This window comes from Neovison vison, chromosome 9 (genome assembly GCF_020171115.1).
Source record: "Neovison vison isolate M4711 chromosome 9, ASM_NN_V1, whole genome shotgun sequence".
Taxonomy (NCBI): Eukaryota; Metazoa; Chordata; class Mammalia; order Carnivora; family Mustelidae; genus Neogale; species Neogale vison.
In genome coordinates, this window is record NC_058099.1 from 7,352,833 (window position 1) to 7,371,009 (window position 18,177).

Genomic DNA, 18,177 nt, shown 5'->3' on the forward strand with positions numbered 1-18,177 from the left:
ACAGGCAGGAAGGAGCATGATTCTCCTTCAGATCAGATGTGCGCCCAGCGATAAGGGGGAGGGGCAGAATGAGTATGGTGGTATTGAGCCCAGCAGGTTTAAACCCAATCACCTGAAATGATCAGAAATTTCTCGACCAATCCAAAAGGGACCAGTGGGAGCCAAACCCAGCACACACGCTGAGCCTACTTCTGCACCCACTTTATCTTCATTCACACTTTCCCTTCTCCCCCTCGAAAAGGCAAACCAGCAGATTTATTATTAAAGCAACACTAAATGTTTTCAGTTTCTTAAAGCCGGTTTCAGGAACACAGTCTAAAACTGAGATCGAAGGAACAGTGCAAAAATAGCTCTCCCCAGCTGTCTGCTCTGTGCTGAGCGGACGGACTGCAGAGAAGCGCGAGGACCGGGGTGGGAAGCCCACCCGACTGCTGCCTTCAGCACAGGCCCGTCAGAGGTGCTGTGGGTGTGAAGGCGGCCCAGAATCCTGTGGAGCATAACTGGTTTCTATCTTAAAAACAATTCAGAAAGGCCTTTTTTTTTTTTTTTTTTAAGCTATAGATTTAACAGATGCTATCTCTACTCCTTATACAGGTTAAAGAGCCTCCAGCAAAAGACTACACCCTCCTCCCACCACATGAATGAAAAAAGGGAAAGTTAATTGAGTCCATAAATGCATCACTAAGGGCGCTCCAAGGGCCTTACCTCCCCCCCACCCCCAGTGTGTCTGCAGGATGCAGTCTGTGCCCATTCTAAACTCTCCTCTGCCTGCCCCCCTCCTTTTCACCAATGGCATTTCAATAGCTTTTGAGAGTTTTCCCACACAATACAGGTGGTTTTCTTTGTGTTTTGGTAAGAAGTCTCATGTCTGATTCCAGCCAAGGAGGGAGGGCTGGAGCAGAGAAGGCACGAGGTGGACGCTAACAGCTTGAAAGGCTTCACAAAGCCGCAGTAGGAGCAGGGACAGCCACCATCACCAGTTTCCCCTTTGGCCCTAGAAAATGAGTCATGACTCCACCTCCTTTTCAAGCTTCCGGGCCTCGAGTTTAAAGGAGATAAGAAGCTCCTAGGGTTCTAGCTTTGTTCTTCATTTATGTACTTTAAATAAAGGTGGACCTTTAAGACAACTTTTTGTTCGTCTGTCTTAAGTATTGTGTTGGGTCTTTTATATCCCGTATTTAGGAAGACTGTGCCTATCACTTGAGTCTCTGCGTCCTGTGCACCATCGGGGGCCCTAAAATGCTGAGCTGGTGTCAATGTCAGAAACTGTGAAAATAAAAGTTGCAAAGTCTTTGAGGGCTGAAGTATCTACAGCCGCAGTAGCGAGGGGGCAGGACAGGCGGAGCGAAATTGGGCCGAGTTGAAATCCTGGGCTCCGAGACTGCTTTTGCTTCTAACCAGCCTGACTTCTGGGTCTCAGTCCTGCTTCTGCAAAATAACGAGGCTGGTGAGCTCATCCTTGAAGATATGAAGGCAGCTCCATTGGAAGCTTCCAGTTTTACAACTTCAAAGTTAACTTTCAGATTTGAGAAAAGGCCATCCAGGGCTCAGGATATGGGCAATAGGCTCCTGAGAGACCATAAGGGCCCAGTCCCATCCAGGAAAACATCTGGGCCAAAGACATCCTTTTTAAAGATTTTATTTATTTGAGAGAGAGAGAGAAGAGGAGGAGAGGGAGAGGGACAAGCGGACTCTGCTCGGAGCACAGAGACCCTTAGGAGTGGGGGTGGGGGTGGGGGCGAGGTGGCGGTTGGCTCCCAAGACCCTGAGATCACCTGAATGGGAATCAAGCTGGCTCAGTTGATTGAGCAACTGCCTTTGGCTCAGGTCATGATCCTGGGACATCCTAGAATTGAGCCTGGGATCCGACTCCCTGCTTAGCAGGGGGTGGGCTTCTCCCTCTGACCCTCCCCCTCTCATGCACCCTCTCTCAAAAAAATGGGTAAAATCTTAAAAAAAAAAAAAAAAAAAAAAAAAGTCGGACAATTAGGACAATTAACTAACTGAGCTGCACAGGTGTCCCGGGGCTGAAGACACAAAGCCATGCTCTGGCATACAGTGACTCTGTCCCTTCAGAGACTCTAGGGATCTGCGGCTACAGGGTTTGTTTTCATCTTCCTAATGTCTGTAGGGGAGAGACTTCCCACAACCTATACTTGTCCTCACCAACTGCCAAAGGCTCTCCCAGCTGGCGGGAGACCCCCCCCCAACCTGGGTGCTACACAACCTTGACCATCGAGGTCCGCCAGACATTCTCCTTCCTTCTGTCCCACTCTTCACCCAAACCATCTGGGAAAAACTGCAGGTGATTAGAACCAATTCTGGTCATCTTATTTCCAAAGACTGGGTGCAAAAGTCACTTTTGTTGAACACCTGGGTGCCAGAAACGGTGCCAGGTTCGTTACATACTCTAATTTCATCCCACAGCCGCTGTATGAGGCAGCTCTTCCTATGCCACGTTTCTGATTAGGAAACTGGGGCGTGGAGGGGTTGAGTAATGGGCTCAAGGTCACAGGGTTGGCAAGCCACAGAAACAGTATTCAAACCCAGATTTATACCACAGATCTGGTACTGGGGGTTTTGTTGTTGTTTTTTAAGTTAATTAATTTATTTAAGTAATCTCTACACCCAACAGGGCACTCCAACTCAAGAGCCCAAGATCAAGGGTCGCCTGCTGTCTTCTGAGCCAGCCCCGCGCCCCTGCACTGGGATTTTGATTGAGATAAAATCCACACACTGTACAAATCACTCATTTATAGAACTCAAATGGTTTTTAGTATATTCACAGATACATGCGACCATCACCATGGTCAGCTGTAGAACACTTTCTCGCTTCAAAAAGAACCCCCAAGCCCTTCCTATTATCACCTCCCTATCTCCTCCTCTCCCAGGCGCCTAGGCAACCAACCACTAGTCTACTTTCTGTCTTTATAGCTTTCCCTATGCTGGACTTCCATAAAAATGGATCATATAATACATGGTCTTTGTGACTGGCTTCTTTGACTTAGTGTCACGTTTCTATGGGAGTCTGTACTCCCAGGATATCCTGCTTCAGATGAGGGACCCCAAAAGGTATGGACAGCGTATCACATGAGAAATTCATGATGAAACCTGGTTCTAGCAGCTGCAGAGATTACAGGAAGATCCGATAGCAGTTTTCAGATCATGGAATGGGGTGGATGGCCAACTGTGAAGGATGCCACGGGAGGAAAGCTCCGCACACTGGGTGTAAGGCTGGCCTATGATGGCCGGTGACCTTTCCCAAGACTGAATTCTTTGATTTTGCCAAGTTCACATCAGTATAAGAAAGGGTTAAAAATTAAAAGTCTACTCAGACTTAAGTTTAATGAGACTAGTCCAATATGGATAAGTACAGTTTTGTTAATTAAACTCATCCTGGGGCTGTACTCAGCAGGACTGAAAATGAGAATGAGCAAAGCTTGTTTGTTTGTTTGTTTTTTGAGAATGAACAAAGCTTTTGTTTCTCTCAATCCCCTGTGGTTCTTATGAGGCTTCAACAATTAAGGACCCCTTGAACATCACAGGAATTCATCCTGCAGAAGCTCCAAACGAGGCCTGCTCTGGTCTACTCCCACTTATCGTTTGGTCTTAGGATTGGATACCGGATTCTGCCATTCCAAATATCTTAATGGAAAAAACCCTTCTAGTTGACTTGACAATTACTTCAAGCCAGGAACCAATTTCTCAACCATACAACACAATTACTTTAATCTGTGAACTCAATCCAAACTGTGAGTAGCATTTTTCTTTTTCTAATTGGCCAAATATTTCACCAAATGTTGCCTATCCCTTGTTCTGCAGATGCTCTTACCTAAGTCTGGCTATGTAGGCGAGCATCATTCCCATAAATGGCCAGAAATTTACAAAGTATACAGTTCAACAGCACTGTCTGATTAAGCAACACCAACTTGACATTAATGGTCTTTCAGTTATTTCAAGTTCTTTCAAGTCAACAGAGATTGCCTCCCGTCCAGGTCAAGGAGAGAATTAGGGCAGGGAGGATTCCCAATCTTTGATAAGATAATCTCCAGATAATCTTGAAATCTATTTTGGGAATAACAGATGTGGTTCTAACTGGATCTTTCTCTAGTTCTTCCCAAAGCCCCGGGCTGGAACTCTTCACGTGTCCCTCAGAAACACCTGGTATAATTACAGAGTCGAGCAGGAATCAGAAGGCGGTTCTGGTTGCTTCTCTGGTGTGATTCCTTAGTGGCCAAATCCATTTTGAGGTTGTTTCACAGTCTGTCGGGACCTCTGCTCCTTCCTCTGTAAAATGGGCATGAAAATAGTCTTGCTTCCTTCACTAAGTTACTATGGAGCTCAGACTCAATGGCCCATGGACAAATCTCTGAGGGAGCAAACTCAGACCGTCTTCTAGAATCCTCACCTGCATTAAATACCGGTCCTTTAAGAGGGCCCATGAGCCTCAGCTAAAGGGACAACTGTTTGCGTGTCACACAGCTTGTGTTCTTTCTCCGGTCGGCTGCCCGAGTTCTAGCCTAGGTTTTAAATTTGTTTTAAAACAAAGATTGTGTTTGGTCACATGAAACTGCCTTAAATAGGCAATCTAAAATTAGCTCCAGCTGAAGCCTCAACTCTAAAGTCACTACCGATGTCGTCATCTCTTTTCTTTCTTTAATAAGCCCTGCCCCTCTTTTGTCCCAGGACGGGCTTCTGGCTCACATGCCCTTCACAAAGAAAATTTCCCTGGCTCGCTGCCATGGGTTTCTCTGCCCATTTCCATTTTAAGTAATTTTTCCTCAACTGTCCCAATTTCTTCCGAAATAAAGGCAGGTGTGCAAAACAGCTGGTTCATGTCTCAAGAAAACTTGACTTGACCTGTTGTAGGCTGGCCAGAGGCTTTGTGTGGTCACGTGGGCTGGGTTCACACCACCCACTGAGAAGCACTAACAGTGGGTTCCTGCTCAAACCCTGGCATCTCGGACGGGTCCTCTGGGTCTCACGAAACAGCTACCAAAGTTTGATGTTGTGTTTTTCAATGCCTAGTCCCACGGCGGATGACCCATTTCAAACCAAAGGGCCCCCACATTCCCTTTTGGCTTTGCTAGTTCCGCTCAACTCCAGCACTGCTTTTTCTGTGTGTAGCTCATACTGACAGAAGTTCAACAGGAAGTGGTATGGGGGGTTCATAAGGGGGGCTGTCTTCCTGTGGCCCAGTTATTTACAAAAAGGCAGGTTCTCTAATACTTCAACCATTTGCCACAAGGGCTAACTTGTGTATAAATGAATACAATGGATCATCCCCAATTTCTCTCAAGCTGCACAATAATTTAATTTATTTAAAAGCCGAGTTGTAGAAACAGAATCCACACGAAATCCACACACCAAAAGAATGATGAAGAATGGTTTCATATCACAGAACTGAGATCAGTCACAGAGTGGAGGACTTTAGAGCCAATGTGACAAGGTGACCCCAAGGGGCAAAGCTCCCTTTGGTTTAATTAAAAAAACTTCCTTTTAACACTGGAATGAAAAATGATCACTTTCTCCTGATCTGCCCTTACAGATTTACTGGCAAAAAAAAAAGGATTAGCATCAGTATTAGATGTATCATGAATCACAGTTGAGGCACAAAGCATGCATAAATATTGAATAACGCCTGCAGCCAGATGCCCTTGATATGCCAGGCAGCTTGTCAGGTGGTGGGTTCATAGACGCAGAAAGGTTCACCTAGGCTCACACTTCCCCGAGCCCCGAAAGCACAGACCCTCTGAGTTTAGCCATTCTATCTTTTCAGGCGACATTCATCAGATACGTATGGAAAAATATCTAGGGGTGCCTGAGTGGCTCAGATAGTTAAGTGTCTGCCTTCCACTCAGGTCACGATCTCTGGGTCCTGGGATCGAGCCCTGCGTTGGGCTCCCTGCTCAGTGGGGAGTCTGCTTCTCCTTCTTTCTCTCCCCTCTGTTCATGCTCTCTCTCAAATGAATAAAATCTTAAAAAAAAAAAAAATCTAGCTTACAACACTGTTTTGTGTAAAATGCAGGAGAAAAAACTTGTCTCTAAGTCTCTTGGACTTGGCCAAAGATTCTATCTTACATAGTGTTCCTCTCTGTCTTCTAGGCTGATCCCAAGTAAGTTAAATACTTTAGATGTTGATCAAATATACTGTGGGCAGGAGTTAAGAACACCTGAGATACACCCACCTGACCAACAAATGAGTTCAAATTCACTGGTGTTTGATCAGATTCTTTTCATACTAGGCTATGAGAGATTCTCTGTTGTATGCACAAATGAACCAAACAAACACAGAAGAGAAAACAGGTCACAAGGTCAACTATTTGGAAGTTCTAGCCCTGGCTGGAAATCAGGTTAGGCCACAATAAACGAAATATCTGGGAAGGGTACCTGCAGCTACCAAGCCAGGCTGGAGAAACACCAGGAGAGACAGAAGGCCAAGGGATGAGCCTCTGCTTGAGGTTCTTATAAAGAAAGGACAGCACGGGGGCACCTGGGTTGTTCAGTGGGCTAAAGCCTCTGCCTTTGGTTCAGGTCCTGATCCCAGGGTGCTGGGATCGAGCCCCGCCTCCGGCTCTTGGCTCAGCAGGGAGCCTGCTTCGTACTTTCTGCCTGCCTCTGCCTACTTGCGATCTCTATCTGTCAAATAAATAAATAAAATCTTTAAAAAAAAAGAAAGAAAGAAAAAAAAGGACAGCACTTCCCTTTCTAGCAGGCCTAGATGGCCATTCTCTGTCTCCCCATACCTCCTGGCCAAACCCCATTCCAGGACAGGAGTAACAATATCCCTTTCTAGGCGTGCAATACTTCCACGTTTAGCAAGAATTCCCCTGCCTTGGATTCTTTCACTTTAGATCACGATCCCATCTTCTGGATAAGCCTGTCGGTGGGGATGAGCCTAAACCAAGAGAACTGTCAGTCTTCAGCCACCTCCTCACAGATCTGCCTGAAACCCCAGTTCCCATTTTTTCTACTCCCACATGCTTGTGAGAGCAACCAGATCAGGGCCCACGGCTGGCATGGAAATGAGAAGAGAAGGGAGCGGTGCCGCTAGAGGATGGATGAAATAGTCAATGCGGGGGCACTAAGCTTAGCTTCTTGAGGTCAGGAGGTGACAAAAGGCGACTGCCGAGACTTGGCCTTCTACTTTGGGGAAAGCCTGAGCAAAAAAGCTATTCGTTCATCAGATAGCCCCAGAGAGCGCCCACCTGTGCCTAGGAAGAGCGTTTTCCCCCAGACCAAGTGCCCACAGAGGTCAAAAAGCAGCTCCACTCCCACCAGAGTATATACATGGAGGGGGGGTCCCTCCCAGCCCAAGGGGCCGTCCACCACACCTGCCACGCTCCAGGGGCTGCTCAAGAAGCCGGGTCGTTCACATCTATCACCAAGCAGCCCAGATCTGTCACCCCGACCGCCCGGAGAAACTGGGGCGCGAAGGGGCCCCCTCCCAGCTCGCGCGGACTGTGCGCGCCGCCTACCCGGAGCTCGCCCTCGGTGCGGTGCAGTCCCAGGCGCCGCAGCCCCACGGCCAAGTCGTTGACACACAGGCCGCCGTCGCGGTTGACGTCGAGAGTCTGGAACAGGCTCCACAGGCGCAGCCGGTGGTCCGGGCCCCCGCAGACGGCGCCGCCGCACGGGTCCACGGACGCCGGCGACGAGGCGGGCGACGAGGCGGCGGAGGCGGCGTCCGGCGGCGGGGAGGCCACGCAGCGGCACAACACACTGCTCACCATCGGGCGCGAGGCAGGGGCGCCGGGCGCGGAGCGGAGGCGGCTGGCCGGCGGGGAGAACACGGAAGACACGCGGGAGTCCCCAGACGTCGAGCGCGGGCTGCTAGAAGCCGGCAAGCTGGCGGGAGGGGCCGCTTCCGGGAGCCCCGCCCCGCCGCCCGCCGCCTCGTTGGCCACGCCCCCAGGCAGAGCGGGGGCCAGTCACAGGCCCGGACGGCCACTCGGACGGGGCGGAGCCTCCTGGAGGACCTCCCACGCCGCCCCGGACAGCCCGGATCAATGGGGAAGGCGGAGCGATCCCCGCTCAGCCTGCTGCCGATTCAAACTGAAGGAGGCGGGGATTGGCTGAGCAGGCCCGTGAGAGGAAATCAAGCCGCGATAGGCAGAAGTTCTATGATTAGCCGGCGGAAGGCCCCGTGTCCAATTTCCATTGAGAAACGCAGTTTGGACTCAGGCAATCGTAAGGATGGGAGGAGCGGTCGTGTACAGAGACCTCGTAGTCTCCGGTGGGAAATAGGGTTTGTGTGAGGAGCAACCGTGAGCTGCGGCTGCGAAAGCAGAGTTTGCTTCCGTGAGTGGAATTAAAAATTGGCCAGTGGCTCAAGGCCGAAAGCATTCAGGTATCCTCGGGACGCCGGGTTTTGGTACTCTAACTCCCTAAACCACCAATAAAATAGCTGAATTTAACGGCGTAATAGTAATGCTGACGATTGAAGGACAGAACGATTTTCCAATGGAAGTGAATAAAGGCAGGTGGGCGGAGCGCTCTGTAGCGACAGACACACTTTTAGACCAATGACGAGGCCAATTCCAGTAAGTAGGCGAGCTCTTCAGTTGAAAGACAGATCAAAAGAACCAGTGATCTAAGTGACGTTTGAGCCCCGACCAACCAGGAGGGCGGGTTACTCCGGGGAAGCTCTGGGAGGCGGGAAGAGGGGAAGTGGGCGGATCTCCGCACACCCCGGCGGAAGAGGCAGATTCAGGAAGCCATTACGCAGCTGGCTGGCAGCGGCCGGGCCGGTCGGGGCTGGGCCCTACGCACTTTGCGTAGCGAGGGGGGTTACCGAAGGCCTGGTGCTTGGCCTGGGGCAAGCCCGGCCTATCCCCTGTAGGGGGGGTGGATGAGGGGAGAGGTTCGGGAGGAAGAGACGGGGAATTGGGGCGTTTGAAGGGATTATAATTTCTTTAAAAAGGGGGGTGGGGAGAGGCCATGGCCGTCCCAGCCAAGAAGAGGAAGATGAACTTCTCTGAACGAGAGGTGGAGATCATCGTGGAGGAGCTGGAACTGAAGAAGCACCTGCTGGTGAACCACTTCAATGCTGGGGTCCCTCTGGCTGCCAAGAGTGCCGCCTGGCACGGCATCTTGAGAAGGGTCAACGCTGTGGCCACCTGCCGCAGGGAGTTGCCTGAGGTCAAGAAGAAGTGGTCTGACCTCAAGACCGAGGTCCGTCGCAAGGTTGCCCAGGTCCGGGCAGCAGTGGAGGGTGGCGAGGCCCCAGGGCCCACTGAGGAGGATGGAGCAGGCGGGCCTGGGACAGGTGGTGGCAGTGGTGGCGGTGGCGCAGCCGTAGCCCCCGTCCTGCTCACCCCCATGCAACAGCGCATCTGCAACCTGCTGGGCGAGGCCACCATCATCAGCTTGCCCACTACCACAGAGATTCACCCCGTGGCCCTCGGACCCACAGCCACTGCAGCTGCAGCCACGGTCACCCTGACACAGAGTGAGTGACCTCTCCCACCCAGTCTGTCGTGCATAAATGGGAAGGGCCAGCCACGAGCTGGGGCAGCCTGGGGAAGGTTGGCTGCCAGGGGTCAAAGGTCAGATGGGCGTCTTGGAAGACCGAGAGGCCTTCCGAGAGCTCCCCGGACAGAAGCGATCCTGTTCTCTTTGGGATTTCCTCAGCACGCAGTCTGGGCTTCTGCTGAGCTGGATTGCTCTCACCTGTTTTGCCGCCATTCGTGTCCATGACTGACGGAACGATGTAGTCCTTGAAGACAGGGACCTGTCTGTGTCCCCACAGGACTTACCGCAGGGCCTGGCACATAGTAGGCGGTCAGGACATACTTGTCAAATGACTAGACAGATGGGAATATTAATACCCAAGTAAGACATCGAATCTGGACAAAGACGTTCTGGGTTTTTGGTGTGGGGAACATTCATCGGGCCCTGCCCAGAAACCTCATGGTTCCTTGTGTTCATCTAGTCCCTCCTTCCTCCTCAGACAATCGTGCTTGTTTCTTACTCCTCAGACCCTGTGCTTGGCACTGGGATTACCCAGGTGTTCAAAATAGGATAAGACACATACACACAAATAACTGGACTGTCAGGAGGCTCTAAGGGCTCAGGAGAGGAAGGGGCTTCCTGGCTGGGGTAGGGACTCAGAGCCGATGTTGGCACTGAAGGGTAGAGAAAACTGACCTTTCCCACAACCACGGAGGCCCAAACAGCCCACCCAGAATTCCTTTCAAAGCTTCTCAGTTATGAATGACAATGGTTTGGTTGGCCTTTTTAGTTCAGATAAGGGTTTGTACCAGTGACTGTTAACTGCTCCTTTGTGCTGGGCTATGACCCGCATCGGTCAGTGATTCTCAGTGGGGCTTGGGAGAACTGGGTGTATGAGTGAGTGCCGTCTCCCTGCGGTCGTATATTCTAAGGAAATCCAGGTGGGAAAGAGGATCAAACACTGGTCTAAATTACTTGCTGTTCTAGAACAGGAAGGACCTGTGACCTGTGGGTATCAAGCAGACGGGAGGCATTTATTGGTCCCTTACGCAACTGCTGCCTCACTCCCGCCTCCTTTTCTGTTTGGGCGTAAAAGGAGGGAGATAGAACTCGTGTGGCTACCATCAGTTCTGGGAGAGTCCCACCCAAGATGGTAGCTGCGTGCCAGCCCTGCAGGGAGCGTGTGGCCCTGCCTTGATTAGCTGGAAGCATCCCACTGGGCTGGTGACGAGCGAGTGGGACTATGGTGTTCCGGAGACCTGGGTTTGCTTCCTGGACCTGCTGAATAAACTGACCTTAGTTAGGCAAGTCACTGCGTGGTTTTGAGTCTGGTTTCTCACCTCCAAATATGAACATGACAGTACCTGTCTCTTGGTGACATTGTGAGGAGTTAACAAGTGCAGAGGGCTTAGCACAGTGCCTGACACACAGTGGGTGCTCTCAATTTTTTGCTAGTATTGTTATTAGCGCTTTGCTTTTGCCAGAGCTGGGGCCACCCCTTTGGTTACCAAGCAGATTCTAAATGCTTTAGGCTCTAGATTTATATGAGGAAGGCTATAAAGCCGGAGGAGACCAGAATTTCTCCGGAACAGGGCTCAATGGCCTTCTCTCCCCGTGCCCTGGCCCCCATGTGGCCCGCTTCGTTCATTCTAGAAGGTGACCTGCCACTGCCTCTGCTCTTCCCCACAGTCCCCACGGAGACCACCTATCACACGCTCGAGGAGGGAGTGGTAGAGTACTGCACGGCGGAGGCCCCTCCACCGCTGCCAGCCGAGGCCCCCGTGGAGATGATGGCCCAGCACGCTGACCCCTCGGTCAAACCCCAAGCGCTCAAGAGCCGCATCGCCCTCAACTCGGCCAAGCTGATCCAGGAGCAGCGGGTCACCAATCTGCACGTGAAGGAGATTGCGCAGCACCTGGAGCAGCAGAATGACCTGCTGCAGATGATCCGCCGCTCCCAGGAGGTGCAGGCCTGCGCCCAGGAGCGCCAGGCCCAGGCCATGGAGGGCACCCAGGCGGCCCTGAGCGTCCTCATCCAGGTCCTCCGGCCCATGATCAAAGATTTCCGCCGCTACCTGCAGAGCAACACACCCAACCCCACGCCCCCCTCAGAGGCCGGACAGGTGGCTCAGAACGGGCAGCCCGACAGCATCATCCAGTGAGGGCAGGGGCTGCGACGACCTTCTGCTGTGATTGGATGGCACCACTGTGGTCTTGGAAGTGGGTTTTGTGACTGGCCTTAGGCCATGTGGCCAGCCCTCTCTTGGATGGCCCGCTAGGGGTCCACTGTTTCTGAGAAGTGTAGGAGATTGGGAAGAACTTGTTGGGCTTCTGGGACCCAAACTGTTCTTTTACCCCCACCCCCCGCCCCTGGAGCTGCCTGGCGAAGAGCCTGAAGCTTGGGTAGGTGGGGGTTGGGCACCGGTGATTCTACACTTGGTGTCACATGCCAAGGCTTGCGACATGAGCCACTCTGTCTAGAATGCCTGGAAGGGAGGTTCTCACTGGGAGCTATCTCACAGCTGGGGATGGGGGGGGGTCCTGTGCTGAAAGGCTCCCCCACCCCACAGTGTCATCAATGTGATAATGTCCGTGGAGGGGGTAGTGGCCCAGTATCTTCTTCCTGCCTTGGGAGGCAGAGTCACTGGGCCTGAGCAGGAAGCTCCACCCCTTTTTTCCTTCCCACTGTGCCTCCGTTCTCAGGGGACTCCATCTGTGCTCTCTCCAACCCCCACACCTCTCCGGGCCTAGCAGGGGGCCCTCGCTGTTCCCCCCCCCCCCCCCCCCCCCGCTAGCTCTGCAGCTGCACCCAGGATGCGGCCCGCTGGGCTCAGGGATGCTGGGTGTGCTGGGGACGGCCTGGCCCCCATCCGGTCTTCCACTGCGCCTGGGGCAGCCTGACAGCTTTTGACTCAGGACGAGCATTAGGCTCTGGGTGCTGTGAATCTGAGAGAAAACAGACCAGCGTGGAACACTGTTGCTCCCCTGCAGTGGGTCTGAGGTGACCACGTGGCTTCTTCCAGAAGGCTTGCTTCAGGCCAGTTTTATTTGTTCTGAACGCCTACCCCTCCTGGGAAGGGGTGGCAGCTCCGGCCACACCCGTCCTCTTCTCTCTACTGACTGCACGATTCTGATACTCGGCGTGGGGGGAAAAGAAAAAAAGTGGGGGAAAAGGCATCATGCCCCAGACTCCCTCTCACATTATTGGGCGCCTCGTGTTCTTGCGAGACCCCCACTGACTGGCGAGGTGCGTCTCCAGGCCTGCTTGGGCCCGAATGTTTGAGGTGGGAGAGCCGAAGCGGACCTAAGAAGCGGGACCTTGACTTCTGTGCTCGGGGAAGAGCAGACTGACCTTGGAATGCCGAAGGAGGTAGCGTGCCCTGTTCTCTCTTGACACTCTCTCCCCTTCTGGAGGGAGTTTACCCAGGTGGCATTTATCCGGTTCATTTTCTGAATCGCCCTGGATCACTCAGACCCTTGCATTTTCCCAGCTCATTCCCCAGGACTGCCATCTTGCTGCCGGTGCCTTGGCTGCACGTGACCAGTGGTGACAGCTCGAGGCTCCAGAGCTTAGCTGAATGATCAAGGTGCTGCCCTTCTGGGCATCGTGGCTCACTCCGCTGTTGCCGTTGCGGGAAGATGCCCCCAAAGACGGTTGGGAAGTGACTGTCGTATGGCCAGCCTCTCTGTGGAGGACAAGTGTCGCGTCAGCTAGGGAGCAATGGAGAGGAATCCGGCCGGTAAGGAGGTGGGTGATGGAAGGAAAGCTCCCCAGTGGGCTGGAAAGCAGGAGCCCCTGGCAGCCTGGGCTCCCTCCCTCCATGGAGCCTGATCCCCCGGCAGGGAAGCTCTGGGGCCTTCCTGAGGCTTTGCCGCTCGGTTTGGCTTTTCTCTAGGGTTGGCATTCTGAGCCACTACTGCATCGGTTCCAATTGGGTATAAAGAGGAGGCCTGGATCTCTTAAACTCATCACTTCTTTCAGGTCATAATTTTAAATTAAAACTATATCACTTTTTTTACACATATCTGTGTCTGCGTCTTTGTCCTTATTGGTTATATATATAAAAGAGATATGGGCTGGCAGAGACCAGGGACAGGCACACGATGGCCCACAGGTCAATTTTAGTATATGTGCTGCCGAAGTGAGCCCGGCCCATGGGTCAAAACCGGCCCCCCACCTGTCTTTGTAAATAAAGTTTTATTGGAACAGTCACACCCCTTCATTTACTTAAAGTCTGTGGCTGTTTTTGTGCTACAGTGGTAAAGTTAAGTAATTGTGGCAGAGACCTCTGGCCCTTTACAGAAAAGCCTACCTATCCCTGGTTTGGAGTAATGTTTGAGAATCTGGATGAAAGTTACCCCGGCTGGTAAACATATCCCAAACCCAACCACCTAAAAACCTAGAAGAGACTCCTGGAGGAAGAGCTCTAAGAATCTGCTTCATAAACAAGCTCTCTGGGTAATTCTGATATTTCCTGAGGGTTATGAACTTTGACTTAGAGCCTGGAAGACAAACTCAGCTGGAATCATGGATCATGGAAGCATACAGATGGTGCCCCATTGAGGCTGGTTCCCAGGAGCTGCTTCTGATGGTTGAGAAGCCCTGCCCAGCAAAGAGTCTCACATAAGATCGGCCTTCATTCTGGAGGGATCCTAACCTTCCAGGACATAGTTAGGACTCCCTCTCATAGTTAGTAATAATAAAAGCTGAGAACTATCAAGCCCCTGCTCTGACTAGGCCTTATAAGCATTACCTCATTTACTCCTTGCAAGAGCCCCGTGAATTAGGCAATAATGCTATTCTCGGTTTGCAGGTGAGGATATTGAGGATCAGAGAGGTTAAACAACTTGCTTAAAACCACACAGCTACCTTATTCTCTGGGGTGGCCCATGCTCTTAGCTCCTGTTTTTGTTTTTAAGATTTCATTTATTTATTCGACAGAGAGCACAGCAGGGGGAGCAGCAGGCAGAGGGAAAGGGAGAAGCAGGCTTTCGGCTGAGCGTGAACCTGATGTAGGGTTCCATCCCAGGACCCTGGGACCTTGACCTCAGCTGAAGGCAGATGCCCAAGATGCCCCTTAAGTCCTGTTCTTAACAATGCTGAGCTTGCTACCAGTCAGATGTGAAACCACCTAGCGACCATTTGGACCTGGCCTTGAGTTTCTGGGTCGAATGAGGAGTCCCAGGAAGCACGTGAAATGGAAATAATGACCTCTCCAACTCTCCTTAGGCTTTGGACATTCCTATTAAGAGGGAAAAGGGTGGCTTAACAGAACTGAACTCCCCTCTCCCTGTTGGTGCTACTGGAGAGCTGTCACTTACATTGGGATGTCTTTTGGGGAGTTCTTCCTAAAATGTGGGATCTTACATAAAGGAGATCCTCCAAGCCAGGACAGGTAGTGAAGCCTTTTACATTTTAAACCACTTTGATGGAAATCTTTCACAAAGGGATCCTTTTGTTTCTTACTCTATATAGAGTTGGCTGAGAAGGATGGAGAGGCCAGGGAAGGCCCTGGGCTGAGGCAGGTTTGGGCTTGAGCTGGGTTCCATCCTTTATACACTGTGTCTCAACCTTGCTGGACCTCAGTTTTCTCAATTCTAAAGCAGGGGTGAAAGGGGCACCTGGCTGATTTGGTCGGTGGAGCTTGTGACTCTTGATCTTGGGGTTGTGCGTTCAAGCCCCACTCTGGGGGTAGAGATTACTTAAAAATGAGAAATTTTTTCTTTTTTTAAGATTTACTTACTTATTTTAGAGAGAGAGAGAGAGCAAGGGGGGAAGAGCAGAGGGAGAGAGAATTGCAGGGTGACTCCCTGTCGAGTGCAGGGCCCGATGCATGGGGCTCGATCTCATGTCAGAGGCTCAACCGACTGAGCCACCCAGGAACCCCTCCAAAATGAAATTAAAAAAATTTTTTTTTAAATATTTTATTGGGACGCCTGGGTGGCTCAGTTGGTTACTGAGCCAACTGGGTGCCCAGTTGGTTAAGCAGCTGTCTTTGGCTCAGGTCATGATCCCAGCATCCTGGGATCGAGTCCCACATGGGGCTCCTTGCTCAGCAGGGAACCTGCCTCTCCCTCTGCCTCTGTCTGCCTGTGCTTGCTCTCTCCCTCCCTCCCTCTCTCTCTCTAACAAATAAATAAATAAAATCTTAAAAAATATATTTTATTTATTTATTTGACAGACAGATCACAAGTAGGCAGAGAGAGAGAGGGGAAGCAGTCTCCCCGCTGAGCAGAGAGCCTGATGCGGGACTCAATCCCAGGACCCTGAGATCATGACCTGAGCCAAAAGCAGAGGCCCAACCCACTGAGCTACCCAGGCGCCCCTGAAATTTTTTTTTTTTAAAGTAAAAATGGGGATGATAACTAACAGCCCATACTTGCTAGGGGTGTCACAAGGTGTGGAAATAGCTACCGTTTATTGAGTACTGACCATGAGCAGCACCGATGTACGAACTCATTTTATGAGATCGTGTCCATAACACTTAGCATGTGCCGATGACATCCCATGTTCACATGTGCCCAACAGACATTGGCTGTCGTCATTATGACAGTGTCTTGATCCTCCAAAAGGGTAACTAGTGAGTGGTCTCGAGATCACAACGGGAGCTTTGTCGAAAGTGGTCAGAGCGTAAAATGACAGTCACCTGTCTGAGCAGGGCCCTTTCCAGCCCCTCATGCACCAGGGTAGGCTCTCCCCTGCTGTGCACCCCCACAGCTCCTCACACCGTCCCCCTAACTCTTGTGGACTTGCTTGCTTTTCAACAGATCCCTTCACTGGGAGCCACGGGGTTTCTGTAGCCTTATCCCCTGTGTTCCTGGCTCTCGCCCAGCTCTGAGAGTGACCCCCACCCCAGCCCCAGATGCCCAAGCTAGAAGCCCAGGTGACATCCTTGTTTCTTCCCACAGCCTCACCCCTGGTGAGGTGTTAAGAGTCCCGATATCCCTCAAATCCACCCACCTTTCTCTTACCTGCGTTACCCACAGCAGCCCCCTCCCACCCCCGCAAGGTGGCCTCGCTGCCTCTAGGTCCTTCCAAGGAGGGTCTTTGAAAGCAAACGTAACCAGGCCACTCCCTGTTCTATCTTTTCAGTGACTTCCCTCAACTCTCGGGCTGGTATAAGCTCTTGAATATGACCTACAGGGGACCTTCCAGGGCCTGACGCTACTCCATTCCAGCCACAGTGATCTTTATCATTTGATTATATCTCAATAAACTGCAAGGGAAAAAAAGTTGATTTCCTTAAAAATGTCAGGCTCAAGGCATCTGGGTGGCTTGGTTGGTTAAGTGTCTGGCTCTTGGTTTCAGCTTAGGTCATGATCTCAGGGTGCTGGGATGGAGCCCTGAGGCGGCGGGCTCTGTGCTCCGTGCAGAGTCTGCTTGTCTCCCTCTCCCTCTGCCCCTCTCCCTGCTCATGGGGGTGCACATGCACTTTCCTTCTCCTAATCTTTTTTTTTTAATTTTATTTATTTATTTGACAGAGATCACAAAGAGGCAGAGAGGGAGGCAGAGAAGAAGTGAAGCAGGCTCCCTGCTGAGCAGAGAGCCTGATGCGGGGCTCGGTCCCAGGACCCTGGGATCATGACCTGAGTCGAAGGCAGAGACTTTAACCCACTGAGCCACCCAGGCGCCCCTCTCCTAAATGAATCTTAAAAAAAAAAAAAAAAAATAGGGGACGCCTGGGTGGCTCAGTCAGTTAAGCCTCTGCTTTCTGCTCAGGTCATGATCTTGGGGTCCTGGGATCGAGCCCCACAGCAGGGAGCCTGCCACTCCTGCTGCCTGAGGCTCTCCCTGCTTGTACTCCTTCAAATCAATCAATTAATCGATCAGTCAGTCAGGCTCTTTCTACCCTCTGAACCTTTACATTTGCTGTTCCTCTTACTCAGAACAATCTTCCTCCTCATCACTTTCCTAACTTCTACTCATCCTTCAGATTTAGTGTGGGCGTCACCTCCTCCAGGCAGTTGTCTGGGGTCACACAGTGAGCTTCCCTTCTCCCTTGTCTATCACACCATAATCCAACAGCATGTTTAAATGTCTGGGTCCTGCCTTTGGAGAGTTTCTCAACCTCACCACGATTATTTTTTTGGACGGGATCATTCCTCTGGATGGCGGGGCAGGGGGCTGGCCTACGTGCTGGAGGATGTTTGCGGCTTCCCGGGCTGTACATGCTAGATGTCAGGGTCACATCTGAGCCAGTGGTGATGATTGGAACTGTGCCCAGACATTGTGGAATGCCCCCCACCCCGTAAGAACCATTGTCCTAGAGCCACAACACCAGTCTTATTCGTAGTTACTTTTCAAGCACATGGCACAGCCCCCCAGTGAGTATTTGATAATCCTTTTTTTAAAAAAGATTTTATTGGGCGCCTGGGTGGCTCAGTGGGTTAAGCCTCTGCATTCGGCTCGGGTCATGATCTCAGGGTCCTGGGATCGAGTCCTGCATTGGGCTCTCTGTTACCTCTCTCTCTGCCTGCCTCTCCGTCTACTTGTGATTTCTCTCTGTCAAATAAATAAATAAAATCTTAAAAAAAAAAAAAGATTTTATTTATTTTATTTGACAGAGATCACAGGTAGGCAGAGAGACAGGCAGAGAGAGAGAGGAGGAAGCAGGCTCCCCGCCGAGCAGAGAGCCCGATGCGGGGCTCGATCCCAGGACCCTAGGATCATGACCTGAGCTGAAGGCAGAGGCTTTAACCCACTGAGCCACCCCGGCACCCCTG

The 18,177-nt window shown here is 51.5% G+C and overlaps 2 protein-coding genes and 1 long non-coding RNA gene across 4 annotated transcripts in view; 2 read left to right on the forward strand and 1 right to left on the reverse strand.

Annotated features, from left to right (window-relative positions):
* The window catches only part of SLC25A25 (solute carrier family 25 member 25), a 34,750-nt gene extending 26,963 nt beyond the window's left edge, over nt 1-7,787 (reverse strand). Inside the window, exon 1 of one of the 2 annotated variants that reach the window (XM_044264806.1) lies at nt 7,479-7,787. In XM_044264806.1, coding sequence (XP_044120741.1) covers nt 7,479-7,733 — 255 coding nt within the window. In that variant the 5' untranslated portion in view covers nt 7,734-7,787. The remainder of the gene's footprint in view (nt 1-7,478) is intronic. The other variant, XM_044264807.1, reaches the window with a different exon arrangement.
* A 748-nt stretch (nt 7,788-8,535) lies between these two features.
* Nucleotides 8,536-12,224, forward strand: NAIF1 (nuclear apoptosis inducing factor 1). Its single transcript, XM_044264812.1, has 2 exons — nt 8,536-9,451; nt 11,143-12,224. Exons 1-2 carry the CDS (start codon nt 8,941-8,943, stop codon nt 11,613-11,615), a joined length of 984 nt encoding a protein of 327 aa, XP_044120747.1. The 5' UTR covers nt 8,536-8,940; the 3' UTR covers nt 11,616-12,224.
* Nucleotides 12,225-12,228: 4 nt separating this feature from the next.
* On the forward strand, nt 12,229-13,476 carry LOC122917215. Its single transcript, XR_006386368.1, has 2 exons — nt 12,229-12,823; nt 12,945-13,476. It is a non-coding gene; the product is annotated as an uncharacterized LOC122917215 (long non-coding RNA).
* Nucleotides 13,477-18,177: the final 4,701 nt, after the last annotated feature.

Coding starts and splice junctions, on each gene's coding strand:
- NAIF1 (XM_044264812.1), top strand. CDS start 8,941: ATGGCCGTCCCAGCCAAGAAGAGGAAGATGAACTTCTCTGAACGAGAG. Junction 9,452..11,142: donor CACGGTCACCCTGACACAGA/GTGAGTGACCTC, acceptor TCTTCCCCACAG/TCCCCACGGAGACCACCTAT.